The 15,847-nt window shown below is 37.0% G+C and overlaps 1 protein-coding gene and 1 long non-coding RNA gene across 8 annotated transcripts in view; one reads left to right on the top strand and one right to left on the bottom strand.

Moving 5' to 3' along the window:
* The window catches only part of LOC136260516 (uncharacterized), a 24,636-nt gene extending 14,252 nt beyond the window's left edge, over nucleotides 1-10,384 (bottom strand). Inside the window, exons 1-8 of one of the 7 annotated variants that reach the window (XR_010703571.1) lie at nucleotides 10,193-10,363; nucleotides 9,928-10,025; nucleotides 5,292-5,455; nucleotides 4,639-4,804; nucleotides 4,170-4,277; nucleotides 2,416-2,482; nucleotides 2,266-2,368; nucleotides 1,204-1,397 (exon numbers count right to left, since the gene is read on the bottom strand). Coding sequence is in view for 2 of the 7 variants with exons in the window: in XM_066054281.1 (XP_065910353.1) it covers nucleotides 32-63 (32 nt within the window). In the remaining 5 variants the exon portion in view is untranslated. Of the gene's footprint in view, nucleotides 1-31; nucleotides 618-1,203; nucleotides 1,398-2,265; nucleotides 2,483-4,169; nucleotides 4,278-4,638; nucleotides 4,805-5,291; nucleotides 5,456-9,927; nucleotides 10,026-10,192 lie in introns of those variants that run through there. The other 6 variants (XR_010703570.1, XR_010703568.1, XR_010703569.1 and 3 more) reach the window with 6 other exon arrangements.
* On the top strand, nucleotides 10,297-15,847 carry LOC136260519 (uncharacterized). Its single transcript, XR_010703573.1, has 3 exons — nucleotides 10,297-10,436; nucleotides 12,026-12,104; nucleotides 15,729-15,847. It is a non-coding gene; the product is annotated as an uncharacterized lncRNA (long non-coding RNA).

Here is a 15,847-nt window from a genome sequence, read left to right as displayed (position 1 = left end):
ACTTTATATCTATGATGTTATACTAATAGACCTCAATGAGATCATGTGATCCATTAGCTTCATCTTATCTTAGTATTATTACTGGTACCCATGACAACCACTGCTCAGCAGTATTAGCCACATTGCTGGACTACATGCAACACAATAACATTAATTTTGGCATTATCATTGTTAACATCACATTGATATGTATATAGCAACCTTGTCAAGCAGGAAACAAACATACTGTAAATACATAATCACACCATTGCCTTATCCACAAATATGTCTCAAAATAAAATGGTGGGACTTTGTACAGAGAAGCATTAGGTAATGTAGTGAATTGCTATGATAATATGTAAAAGTCTAAAGAAGGGCCAAGGTAATGTTTATAGATTACTATACAATATAATGACCATGTCAAGTACTATAGATCTCAACATAACTAAGGTGTACTGTACTACGTGACATCATTATCAATAAAGATCATCTTATCATGTGACCATGTCAATTTCGTCCCACAAAGGTACTGTATGACCTCATTACTATGGTTGCCTTATTACTGTGACCATGCTAAATATAGTTACAGTGTTCTTCATGACCTCATTAAAAAGATCACCTTTATAGTGGCCATGTTGACTACTGGGAATATCCAACACGTCTATAAAGCACAAGAGGAAAAACATGATCTCTAATGTTACTACTTGCCGTTATACCTATTGACTGGTGAACTAGTTCACTAACCTAATTACTTATTGATGGTTTTTAAACTCAAGTTTCAGTGTTTCACTTATAGCTATACATGTCTCATCACATGTAACAGATATTTAAAATTTCATGTGATGGACAAGCATGTAAACACATTGCACATCGACATTGCAAAGATTTGGAATTCCCTAGTAGGACCAACAATATAGCTAAGGTGTGGTTGAATGATGAAAGAGTTCACTGAACATACATTCACAGGCTCATATACATATGTATACGTAATTCTATGCAAGGAAACCAAAGGGAAACCCCCAGTCACCAAGTGCAAACACTTAATCATCATATACAGTGATGATCACAAGAGATCACCTACACACAGTGGCTATTACAGAAGTTCTAGGCTTGGTATTACCTGGCCCTACAACACAAACTAACCAGAAGCTCTAGGCTTGGTATTACCTGGCCCTACAACACAAACTAACCAATCACAACCAACACGTACATACAAACACCTACCATCATGTATTCAATATCCCATAGATGATCACATGACCACTGAGTAAGATATACTGTAACAGCTGTACGTACACAATCAGCTCCCCATGAACCATGTGAGATGGTAACTGAACTGATCTTTATGGGCTGGTAGTTTACTTCGACAAATCTATACCGTACTGCTTCCTGCAGATGATTTTCTTCTCTCTATCCACCTGAAAAAGATGACAATGTTTTGAGTAAAGTAGAAAGACAAACACACAAGCACACTGTTGTATTAATAATGTATATATCTGTATATTAAAGCTGGGCTCAAATAAATAAAACTGGTCATACATAAATAAATGACAGAGGGTATCATTTGTAAGGTCATGTACCAGATTACAATGGCATAATTAGTAGAACAAGGCTTACTACAACTAATGAAACACATAACTTGTCACATTAAGGATGTCAACAGCAGCTGCTACAAGGAGCAACAGGGTTTTTCAGCTGGTTAAGGAGTGGATTATAATGGGCGCCTATACAGATACATAAATACAGTACATGGTTTACATGTGAACACTAATCCAAAATAGCAAGTGACTATTTATTTACACTTTCCACCACTTAATGTATGTTCTATTAGAGTAGTGAGTGTTGTGATTGATAAGAACTTTGTCTTAAAATTCACCAGTTTATTTGGATCCATATGAAAAGGTGTTCTTCTCTGAGAATGGCTGACTACAGCCTATAGTCTAGCTAGCTGGCTATGACACATGAAAGTTAAAATCACTCCTAAAGTTGTTCTGCAATCGGATCTACTATTTGCAGAAAGATTTTAAGCCTTAACAAAGCAGTTACAATTAATACATCAATTATTATTATAGAGATGCTTAATACACTTGAAGGTGCTGGAGAACTAAATCGACACTTGAACCATACAACAAATGGAGGTAACTTGAGCGATAGTTATTCCATGGAAACTCCAACTGGTCTGCCCCTTCATTAATTTGTCAAAAATTTTAAAAGTTTCAATTTTTATAGAATACACTATACATTGAAGGTTTGTTATGTGCACATAACAGCACTTGTTTCACTTACCACTTGTTGTGAAGGAAATAAAACTATTAGACCTGATAGACATGAACAGTAGAAGGTTTAGTTGATGACCACACTGTTACACATGTCAACAGAGGACAGAGTTCTGGGTGATCGACAAGCATGAGATAAACAGGAAAGCTGCTCCCTTACATCAAGTTGGTAACAGGTTCAAACCAAATCCTTCTGGAGAAATAGCCATCACACCAGAATCCATCACCTTAATTAAAAGAATAAAAATCTCACATCAAACTCTAGAAGTATACGTACAGTAAGCATATTCACCTTTCCACAAGGAATTTAGTGCTACAAGGCTTTTCAACACTTATGGGTCATAGCTAATATCTTAGAAACACTATTATACATAACCACTGTTGAGGGATATCATTTGTGGATGCTTATGTTGTGAAATGTTCTGCTCAAAAATAATCTCACATTTTACTTTATATAGGTAATCTGTGTGGACAATGAGTACTACTCAGAGGCGTAGCCAAGGGGGGGCAAGGGGAGGCATTTGCCCCCCCATCACCGTAGTGGTTTTTTAAAAAAACCTCCGTCACAAGCTTACCAATATTAAACTGACACGCAAACGACTATAAATTATGTGCGCTACTACGCGGTACCACCAGGGGTTACTAGTGAACGCGCACACACAACATTCAACTCGCTCGTGAATCCACCGAACGAAAATATTAGAGACGCACTTCTATATTATTTTAGCCTAGATTACTCACGTGATAGAGCATTTTCGAATCTAAGGAGTGACCCGCTCAAAGGACCTCGCCGCGGCAAGAGTCACAACTCACAAGTGACAAAGGAGACCAGATGACGCTAAGAACCTACTGCCTATGAGGTCATAAAGTGTTGAATGTACCAAGTTTATTTTCTCGAGTCGATCACACTAGACCTTTGTACGGTAGTGCTGCCAGTGTAGTCGGCCTATTCCAAGAGGGCGGTTCTTCAGAACCCCCTGGCTACGGGCCTGGATCAGTCACAAGCTTACAAGTTCTGCTAGCAAGAAAGACCAGTGGGATTTCATGCAATACGTGGCATTTGAATTTCGCCGAGTGAAGTGAGTGAACATGTCATCCTGTCAGCAGTGTGCTAGGACTGCAACACAAGCTGTGGTTAACGTAAAGTAACTTGTATTAGCACTAAAATATTAACAATGTAGCTCTACCGGACTGTGGATGAATTTGTTGGAGTACAGTTGTGGCACGTGCGATGATGCTCGACGAATATACCTCCATTGAATCATTGATAAAAGATAAGCAATCAGTACTGAAGTAGTTACGTAGCTAGTTGTGTGAGCTGTAATAATACAACACCGTATGTTGGCTAGCCCACCATTGGGTCATTAGCCCTTTTTGCAATCATGAATGATTTTGAGCATTTCGTGGGGGCATGCCTGCCCCTCCATCACCTTCTGGCTAGCTACACCCCTGGTACTACTCAATAACAAAACTAAAATCCTGAATTTGTTTATTCACATATTTTTGTATCGCAAAACTTCGAACATATAATAATCACTTGTAAAGTGAAGCCACTCTAAACAGTCAACTTCAATTAGACAAGTTAAAGGAGTAGGTGAAGTCATTTAACTTTGATGATTTCACCAGGCTGGTGAAATGATGGAAGTTATAAAGGTACACAGAAATGTGTAGATCCCAAACATAGGTAAGGCAGTGAATCACTGGGATACTTAGAGTATGTACTAGCCAGGTACATGTGCTATGAATCAATGCTGACAAATCCTTATAGTACCCCACATTATATCACACACACACACGCACGCACGCACACAGGCACACACACACATACACGCATGCACGCGCACACACACACACACACACACACACACATGTACTCACACGCACATGTACTCACACGCACACACACACACACACCTTCAATAATAAAACCAATTTCTTGGATGTTGAGTCACATTCAATGATGGTGAATTTCACAACTAAGCTATCAGCATCAGAAATTCACTGGAAACTACGTATGATGAACTATACAAGAGAAAAATAGGAATTTTAAACTACAGAAGAGACAACATCGTATCGCTGCAATAAAAAGTACTGAAACAAGCTAGATTGGAGTAGTATGTAATGTCCAGATACTGTAGAACAATAATAAGTGAATATCCCTACTGTGCTACATACGCAGATTCTACAATCAAAATGCACAGTAGGACATTCACTGCTTATTGTTTTACAAAATCTGGACATTATGTACTACTCCAATCCAGTACATTTTATTGCACATTGTCCGTAGCTACTCCAGTTTAAAACTAATTCACTTACATACAGCTAAGGCAGACTAATTCACTTACAACAGTAGTCTACTTTCATACACATGCTTTGTGCATACCATTCTACAAGCAGTCCATTCCATCCTTGTGGCAGGCGACATCTAGTCTACAATGGAGAACAGCTCCCTTTCTTTGTGCATCATACTACTCTACAAGCAGTCCATCTCCTAGTGGCAGGCAACTTCTCATCTACACCCCTGAAGTACAGCTCATTGAACTACCCACCTGGAACCACAACACATGTATTCCAATAATTACGTTGGTACAATAACAGTGAAACGTGCATGCCTGGAGATCAAAGCCATACTGTGCTATTGACATTACAGTATATGGAAGGATAAAAGTAATACAATAGTATACGTATTGTAGGGCTATAAATATAACTTCTTATATAAATTTGAAATGTTACCGTGAAAGAAGTAGGACTGTAGCTATGGCCACTTTTCCACTACACTTGACTGAACGTATCAGGCAGGCAATAGAAAATTTAGTTTTATTTTAAATTCTGTAGCAACTTGACAAAAACGTTTCAAGTTGATCAGAAGGCAGTTTTAGTAGATTTTACCAACCAATATTGTCAAGTTTTCGTGAGGGGAAACTGAGACAGGTTTTAGGGTGATATTTTATCATGGGCCATGCCACACCTTCATTGTCCCTACTATACAGTACTATTATACTGTATGATAGCGCATAACAAAATCCATCTACGTACCTTAGTACAGACTTTTATACTCTAGCAATTCTCTTACAGCAGTCACAACTCTGTGGCAAATAATAGCTGGTGTGCTATCCTTGTATTCAGCTAAGAAGGTATGTGACAACTTCTTGTGTGTCTTGTTGTGGGTCAGGAGGAGTAGCACTATCCACTTGTAACACCTACAGTATTATGATAATGTGGTCACCAAACACAACCAATACACAGGGAGTATTAGTGACTAACATACGTACTATGTAGAGCAAATCAGAACCCGTTACAATACTCAGGGATACACAGGTAAACAGTGGTGGCATGAAAGTATTTGGATTATATATAATGACAGATCAAAAATTACACAATACATTAATGTTTTAGGGGCTATGATTTCACAAGCCTACAGTACCAACCAGGGAGTGGCATATATATGTTGACTGTTCTGATTATAAAGTAACAATATTATTGGTCAAATAGCAGCTGATGATTCTCCAGGAAGCCCTTTCAAAGAACTACAACGCCATCTCAGAAGTAATTACAGATAAAGACTCACTATTACAAGTCTAAATAATACGAATACACCAAGTTGTAAGCTGAATTGTAAACTTATTCATCTGTCCAACTACAGAACACATTCCATTACTCACAGTTAATGTACCAGTTATTGATCACATCCAGGAATAAATTGGTTTACTTTTATGGGAGGTAGGCAGGATAGAAATTCAATAGTGTAAAAGATCAAGATACTCTAATAGAGAATTCAGGCATTCAACAATACTCTTGACTCTAATAAATTAGTCATGCATACCTCACCTACTAAATGTTACTGGTTATACCTAACTGGTTTATTAACTATCTTCTTTATTATGAAGATGTAGCATGTTTCTCAAAACAATGTGGAGGGATTCCCTGTGTGTTGTGCTTTATACATCACGGCAACCGTGTATGTTAGTATAGGAACAGTGAAGAGTTTCAAACTGGACAGTGTACATGATGTTCATTATGATGACCCATACATTAGTCTATCCCATGTGTACTAGCTAAACAATTTGAATAAGAAAATAATAATTACAAACCAACTGAATAGTATGGGAAGTCACCAATGGAGTAAACTGTGTACAATAGGGTTAGGTGATATTTAGACTACCAGAATTATACTTATCTTACAATAACTGCAACTATCACAATAATTAAATTGATTTGTATAAGGTAAACCCAATAAAAATAATTTACATTAACAATTACTACACTATGTATGTACAGTAAGTACATGTAAACATGACTACATTTTGTAAGTGGTACAGTTCACTTGTTAAATGAGGCTGGAAAAAGAGAAGCAGCTACTATACCACCACACTAGGGACCAGTGAGAAGGATAAAGACCAGCTGTAAATACAGGGAGTGACAATAAGTTGACATTAAAACTCTACTGGATATAAAATTATCCCACACCAGTGGTGAGGTGCCCAAACAACAACTTGTAGTCTAGGCAAATGTAATGTTGAAGGAGCCACACAGCATGGGATCTGGGAATCTATCTACATTTAACTTCTACATAAACACTATGACTTCTCATAGGTTGAACATTACCAGAAGTCACGCATCATAATTGTATGACGTAAAATTATGCAACCAAGCATTGTTCTATGTGTTAAGGAGCTAGGATAGCAGTGCATTGTACTGAGAAGGCTTGTAATATCACCGGGACGCTCTGGTACGGATATATAATCCATCCTTTAGAATATGAAGAGGTGTGAAGGTTGAATTAGTTCAACCTTCCTTTGAGATCACAAGATGAATGATGAGGCGTGACCAACCTCCTCTGGATGATTACATACTATCCCACTACATGTGACCAGTAACTATGGCAACAAAAGTACCTACTACTATGTAAAATGTGTTGCCTGTACAAGTGAGCAAATTATTAACAATCAATTTATGAGTTACATAGTTACAGTAAGGTTTACTAATACAAGCCACACTGCTATATTCCACAGTATTAGTGCTATACCCAGTTGGTATGTGCTATGTATATTAGGGCTGAGCGATACCACCGCTTTAGCGATATATCGTGATATTTTGAAAGTATTGATATCACGATATTTTGTTATTAACTATCGTGATACCATGCCTGTACATTTCCGTCATTAAAAATTAATTTGTTATGCAGTACTTGGCTAAGAATCCTTGTAAATGATCAAGTCCACCCATCTGGTTTCCCCTGCAGAGAGGTGTAAACACCATAACAACCTCAAAGCATGTGTTACAATAACTGTTACTGTAAACAAGGATGATAGTGGCTAGTTTGCTATCACCTATAAGGACTTCCTGCAGGAATGCGCTATGTGGCACCAGCTATGATTGACTTATTTGGAAGTATCATGAACTATTCAGCAATGTGAATAGTGGCTTTAGTATCGATCGTGATACTAAAATGGCAGTATCGCTCAGCCCTAATGTATATTGTCATCAAATTATTCTAATGAATTGGTGTGGTGTTTTGTAGCATGAGAAGTGTTTGTGTAAGTTCAGAAAATCAATTGACAGTTATATACGGTTGCAAAAGGAGACAGAAAATGATAACTGAAATGATAACTGGGAGAGTTAAAGTGATAACTGAAATTGTTAGTCAGATAATGTAGTCTTGTGGTAGTGAATGTTGGATACCATATTTACTTAGATCGCAGTGTTTATTACTGTAGTTCTAAAAATCAACGCAGCAACTATTTAAATTTCACAACAACTCAATGCTTGAAAACAATGTTGAAGCCCTTATTTTCAAAATTGATCATTGCACCACTTGGCTGTAGTTACTATTGAAGATGTGGTGTTTAACCGAGTGAATATGTTATGTTGGTCTAGTTATATTTGTGTCAAATTATTTGCCATATTTGTGTACCTGATAACTGAGTGAACTGAAATTATCATTACATGGTGATCATGGTGTATCATTGATAGACATTTCTCATTATGTCTGTCATGAATTTGTGATATGTTCACAGATGAGACATGTATGTTGTGCTAATGATTTTAGACTTTTGTTGGTATTCCTCAAATATCACAAACTGTAAAGTACATCAGAACATGTGACTGTACAGAGATATAGACAACCAGTTACGTGTGACATCACAGTGTGAATTGGGAGGTGTAGCAAATGGTAACATGACTTTGAGTGAAAATGTTAGAACTAATTGTACTACACAATGACCTGATCTGAAGTATAAATAGGAAATTATGGCTTCTCTTTCCCGTACACTATATTGGGTTGTGGGGGTACATGGCGGGGGAGTTGGGAATTCCATTGTGATATCAGAAAGCAGACTTACTACATCACCAAATTTCTAGTCTGTGCATGGACAGTGGAGATTACATACTGTAGTGATTTGGCTTTCTGTATTTTTGTTGTAGCAAAAAAGGCATTAACTTGTATCAGAAATTTTGTCACATGTTCATATGTGACTGTCTCTTCAACACTAGTTCACACAACTTCTAAATTTTCATCATCTACAGTGTACAAAGATTCAGCTTATTGTGGTAATTAGTTTTGGAATTATAGCATTATAGACAGTAGCAAGGGTAAAGAAATTGATTTGTACAGTGATTATATTTAAAACAGACTACAGGTGATTAAATTCGTGGCCATACACTGTAGCTTACATTTGTCTACAAAGTTAGAATTTGGCTAAAATGTGTACCATGATTTGGTAAATTCACTTCGTTATAGTTTTATCCCTAACCTCTGCATCACAAACAAATGCACTTGAGTTGCAAACCATTGGGACTACAGAAACAAAACAAAGATGTTTGAACACTCTGCAACCAGGATAATAATTATAAGATGAGGGAAACTTTGGCGAGGTAAAACTTTGGCAAATTTGGCAATTCACTATAAATTCGCCACCAAAGTTTAACCCGCCAATTACTCGTATATAGTGCCTGAGATTAGCATCTTTATAGCTATCGCCAAAGTTTATTTCGCCAAATGCAATTTAGCTAGCCATTTGCCAAAGTTTACCCTTGTCAAAGCTTCCCTTTATACAGTAATTGATTTGAGATTTGCTTAGCAATGTATTTCCCCGAGTTTATGTAATAGTTAGACTTCAGACCACAGGGGTCTAAGTAATTTAGTAACCGATGGCCCTGTGTCGTGGCGCCTGAGCGAAGCGAAGGCGCTACTACAGGGCCTGAGGGTTACTAAATTACTTAGACCCCTGTGGTCTGAAGTCTAAGTTATTTAGACCCTTTATGTAGTTGTTGTACCTTAACATTGTTGACAGCTGCTTGTGACAGAGAAATGTAGCGTTCATTAGTAGAAACAAGCCATTACTCCACCCGTAACAAAATTAATTTTCAGGTGGCGATGCGTTGCCAACGCTACCAGTCCGGGTGCGCGTAATAAACATGAAAAGGGTCTAAGTAAACATGAAAAGGGTCTAAGTAACTTAGACACCTCCAAAATTCACCACAAAAAGGGTCTAATCTTTCTTAATCTCAAAAGTGGTATGCTTGTGCAAATTAGGCAGGTTTTGTTATATATATATATGCACACTGAAAATAATTGAATTTGATCAAAATTTTGTAACTGTCCTGTATGGCAGGACAACTACAACAAACATTAAGTTATAGTACTAGCCTCCTAGTATGAAAGTTCACTCACTTTTTTCCGAGCTTTTTTCTCCAAGACGAATAACGCCGAGATTAACGCGCATTGCTTCATATAACAATTCCGGTCTTCTCTTTACTCTGAGATGGCAACTAAACGGGAAATGAAGCCGTACACCAAATAAACACAATGTTACAGCATAGCTCCTAGCATATTGTACCCTAACATTGTACGCTTATAAGATCCTGATAGTATATACTCTGTACCGTACGGAGTATATACTATCTATGGTTACAGCACAATTATACCAAACACTCACTTGTGTCACTGGTAGCTAAACTAAATCTGCTAAATCGCCAAACGACATAGTTCAAAATTCAAAAGCGTGACTTCTTTACGCCGTGTAGTATACTGACTCAACGTGCAGATATACCGAGATATACTGAGCTAATCCTCGTTCCCACAATCGAATCAGTGGAGATGTGAGGGATTTTTCTTGTGCAGTTTCTGTTCCAGGTGATTCTAGGGGGTCAGGATACATACTTCGTACCTTCATGAATCAAGTGAGTTTATTTAATAGGTCATCGTGGAGCGACTAGATTGAAATAATTCAGAGTGAAAATTTAGTGAATGTATAGTCATCTTACTTGAACTGCTGGATAAAGTATTTGCAATCTGGCCTCTACCGTCCTTAATGTGTATGTGTGGTGTACCATTGTACGTGTGTCTCTGCCAAGGCCATGGCCAATTAGTGGAGTTTAAATCAATAGTAAATTTACAAATGTTTTGTTTTTATTTATCATTTTTGCCAGTTAGGCCACTTTTCTGTTTCCCGTCTTACGTCTAGGCATATTTGCATGTGGGTGGGCAATCCATTTCCATTGTTCTGTTGTAAGGTAGGCAGCTTTTCAAGCCATTATTTTCCTGCATAGTCACAGTCATAGCTAACTGCATTAAAGCTTGCTCAAACTTGTGCTTAAGTTTGCAGGAAATTCTCAAAGTTAAAATAGTGCTGACTTTATAGTACACTGACACATAAATCAGTTTTACAAATCAGCTTTACTGAGCTTGTATGGGTATGCAAGAAAAACTGTAAATAATGGCCACTTTACAGTGGTCAGCACGGAAGGTTTGACAGCAACATGTGCTGCAGCCTTTTGATTACATAACCTAACAGGAACTGGCGACTTAAAATGAATACAACCTAGGTAACAATATGGTAAAACAGAAATGGGCCAAAAAATGGAAAAAAAATCCCTCCAATTAATGTGTACTGATATTGCATCATAACAAATCTTTTCTAGTGAAGCCTAAGTGACAGTACTGTATTTTTTATACTGTTAATGTATGCATTGGTCATTATCAGGCTAGAATTTTGTTGAAAAAATGATTGTGGTTTTCAGTTAGGGTACATAAGAAACATGAATTTCAGCAGGGGCGGAGGAAGTAGTTGATATGAGGGGGGCTGGGCTGACCCAGACTTAGACTTAGTCTCTGGTTTGGTATGGTGAGACCAAAAAAAAAAAAAAAAAAAGGTCGCAACCAGCTGACAATAGCTGCCCACCTCACCAGCTACGCATTCATAACTGATAAACTACATAAAAATCCTTACATAGCTTGCTACACACTGCTCTAATACTGTGACTGCTTTATTAGAGTGACTGCTCTATTAGAGTATCTCGATCTTTATCGCGGTTTTCAGCCCCACTCCAAGAAGGATAACTTCGGCGTGGTATCATTCTGAAGGGGGCTTAGCCCCCTAGCCCCCCCTTTCCGCCGCCTATGAATTTCAGTCTGTATAAATGACACCCAACTAATGTAAATGTCATCATGATGATTGTGTTCTGACATATTTGTGAACTTTTATTGTGAAATTTGACATATTTGTAAGACTACGGGTACTTTCCACTACTACCCCAATTGCCAATATGACAGTTAGGCACCAGATGGTAAAAGCTATAAACAATTGTTTGCTTGGTCAATGTGTCTACCAGAGTAGCAAATTCTAATTTTAGGTGAAAGGTTTGGTGCACAATTCCATCCATAAAGCATGTTTCGTAGTTGACCTGTTGTATTTATCTGTGTAGTGGTACAGTTTGGTGATGTGTAGCTAATTTAGTTACTTTCATGCAACTCATTTTTATTTGTTTAGTGCTCATTGTAGCTATACAAGGGACCATATTCAACAGAGTAGTGAGGCTGTGGTGTCACCATTAAGCAAGTTCTGCAAGGTGGGTCAGTTATATAGTTGCTATAGTAGCTATTACGGTTGTATATGTCAACAATTGTTAGGTGGTTTATGTTAGATGTAAATGTGTGCATGTCACATTTTGTTGGAAGAGAATGCTGTATAGTGGTTATGTGTAGACCGAATGTATGAAACATTCATTAGTTATTGAAGGTTGCTTAGCAACCTTAAGAGGGTAATGCATATGATATGGTTTCTCATGCAAGTCATAAAATACCTTATGAAAATTTTGTGTGCAACTTGTATGCGGTTTGCAACTACACGCATGCAGTGCTCTTAAGATGGTTGCAAAACAATAGCACAACTTTGCATATTCTCTGCATGCATACAGTTCAGTAGCAATAACCCAGTGAGTTCTTTTGCTATCATATTGCACATATGCAATTTGCTTTCTTACAATAGCATTATTCATGCTATCCTTTTACTTGTATATTACATGTGTGCATTTTGTTCTCATACAATAGCAATGCATTGTGCTATTTTTGCTTGCATACTGCATGCTTGCAGTTTGCTTTCATAAGTTTAGCTGTAATAGGGGGTTAGTTTGCTCACAAATTACACACATGCAGTCTGTTCTCTTTCTGCTTACATGCAGTATACAGTACGAAATAGCCAATCAGATGAGAACAAACAAATGTTAAAAATTTGCGCCCAAACTGTTTGTTACTATTGACAACCTGTACAAAGAAAACAAGTAGTCTTTGTTAGTGGGATGTGATGTTCTACAAGAAAACTTGTTGTAGCAGTACATGACATTACAAGTACAGCTGAGGTTGGCGCCTTGAGTTGCTGAGGTTGGTGTCTTGAGTCTCCTTGAAAGTTGTGCGTCACAGGTGGAGAAACATTTCTAAACATGAATAAAATACTACTGCTACTGTTCATTATGGCTTCTTTGCTTTCTGTAACAAAATGAGGGAGTGTAACTTTTAACCTTTGATTTAAAGACTACAGAAATGTACAATTGAAAGCAGACAAGAAGTGGGATCGAGAGTATTTGAACCTGTATCAATTCTACATTGCTTTTGGACAAAGCTCAATGAAAGATCATCTTTGTGAAAAAATTGTGTGCAGTGAGGTCAAACAGACAGTTTGTGGCTTGTAACTGACTTGTAGTTTTGTATTGTATTGCACGCATTTCTTGTAGATGTGAATTACAAATTTAAAAGAAATACAAATATGAAATAAATAGCCAACGTTTGCAAGCTGCATGCATGCAGTCGCTCAACTGCTAAACTGCTCACAAGTTGCACGCATGCAATAGCACACATGCAAGCGTTTACATGCAACAGCTTTGGAAATGCATGTGTGTAATCGAGCCAAATACTAACATGCACACACATGCATTTGATTACATGCATTTGCATGCAAATATACGTGTGTGTTTGCGTGTGCATGTGTGCAAATTTTCATAAGGGTATGCTGAATCAACAAATGTCTTGTGTATGTACAAAGTTTACATGTTATTATTCTTAATGATTTATACAAATGTGCATCTTGCAAACTACCAAACAGAACTGTGTACAGTGTAGTGTTTAAAGTATACGGATAAAAGTTCTCCAGTAGGCTGATATCGAAAAAGTTGTTTGCTATTCTAAAGTGTTGTTTATGGTGCCTGTGTGCCTTGCCTGATGTAGTTACATACGGTAGATACTCACCATGTACAGTGGAACCTCCTTAATGGACACTTTGGGACCAGATGAAATATTACTGTTATAAGGAGGTTGTTGTTTTCTAGAGGTAAAATTGTATTGGTAGAGGTATATTGAGACTTGAGAAACTGTCCTTTATAAGGAGGTTAACAATGTCCTTTACAAGCATGGTCCTTTAAGAGAGGTTCCACTGTGGTACTAAATGGACAATGCGTATTGTTTAGCTATAATCAATTGCATACCGTACAAGGACATAACATGAGATTATGTGTAGAACATGTTTATTGTGTATCTTCCTTTGATTCTGTCCTCTGCACAATCATAAATGTGACCGTCTCAGCAAAAACCAGACTAGTGATTCACTGATTAATCGGTACATAATTAAAATTATTTTTATCGACCAAATTTCAGCAATGTCGGTATTGGTAATTATTAGCAGATCATTCTGTCAATTAATTTTATTGACCCTGATGCTACTGTTTTCATAAAACTAAGAAAAAATAAAAGTTTAAAAATAGCATTTTACAAAATACATTTGAAATTTTGTTAAACATAAACATCAGATTGGTTATCGGTATTGGCCATTATATGAATTTCAATATCAGCTAATCAGATAATCAGCAAAATCTCTTATCAATCAGTGCATCACTAAACCCAACTAGTTCGCTCAAGCATGCGTTTTACAAAAATCAATTTAAAAAAAAGTTATTGTAAAATTATTGCAAGCTAAAAAAAATATATATATATATACAAGTTTTTATCAGTCTGTTACTCAGAGAAGAAAGACTCTAATTGATTAGAACTGTACACCATCTTATTCATCTGCTCATGGACTACTGAAATGGACATGCCCAATTAGTGCAGTTAGCCAGTTACTTTACTAGAACGGTACTGACTAAATTCCTTAGTGTTTCAGGATAGGGTGGGAACTAGCGCCTAGATATTCTTTGATAACCTATAAAGCTATCATACAAAGCACAACCAGTAAAGCAAACAACATTGTTCTATCCCCTGTGAAAATCATGATCCAATATTTTGATAACCAGTGCAAGCTATCAGGTAGCTGGCCGCCTTAAGTTAATACAACGAAACTTGTTTACCGAAACCAGATTCTAAGTAATTTGTTTATGGAGGCAGTGTTTTTTGTTGTTGTTCACTAGTCTGTAGAGAATTCAAAAATCTTTGTTTTGTTTTTGTGACCTGAATGGTATGCATGTCACATGCTTATGATGTCGTAAATGTAAACAAGATCATCGTCATTTCTCCAACTAAACCACCATATGTGTAAGCGATTACAGGGCTAACACTATACCTTGGTTGGTTTGCTAATCCATGGTGAACATTTTAAGCCAAACTCCAATGTTGTAGACTAAAGCAAACGGAAGTTATGGCTGCGAATGTAAGCACCTGTAGTTTATTTTCAGTGTGGTGCTGTACAAATCGATTGTCTTGTTATTCCAACTGTTTAGCAAAACTTCTCACCACAGGAAATTTGGTGATCTATTCTTTGGACACTGCAGATAATGCTGAGAAAATAAAAAAATCGGAAATTGTGTGAACAAGTTGGTTTTTTGCTGACACGGTCACAAATGGTAAATGTTGGAATTTATTTATGATCCAAATGCAATAGGATTCATAAAGTAAATATACATACTGTATTGGTAATTTGCAAGTATGCAATAGCATAGCCTTCGAATGTTGCTCCACACAATCACTTGTTTGTCTTTACTTTATTGGTTGACAAGAACAGATTATGTTTCAATAACAGTGTTCATGCATACCAGCTAGTAATCTTATTAGGCTGAACTCTTGATATGTTGCATTTAGCCTGCTGGCTCCTATATACTATGAGGTACTTTAGTCCACAAGCAATCATATAAGTTGTTGTCAGGAATCACCATTCAGTTGTTTTATGAATTAAGCCACTGTACGTTTGTATTCTACCTTTTCTATTACAGTTGTGTCCTTGTACCAGTTATGACAGTCTTCAAACAACTTTGTACCGTTTATGGAGTCATTGTAACTACCAATCTATTATCATTTTAATTGTTATTTATAAGTTTTAATTTTTGTGAAA

This window comes from Dysidea avara, chromosome 7 (genome assembly GCF_963678975.1).
Source record: "Dysidea avara chromosome 7, odDysAvar1.4, whole genome shotgun sequence".
Taxonomy (NCBI): Eukaryota; Metazoa; Porifera; class Demospongiae; order Dictyoceratida; family Dysideidae; genus Dysidea; species Dysidea avara.
Note: the sequence above shows the minus strand (reverse complement) of the source record. Positions and strands in the feature narration are given on the sequence as shown.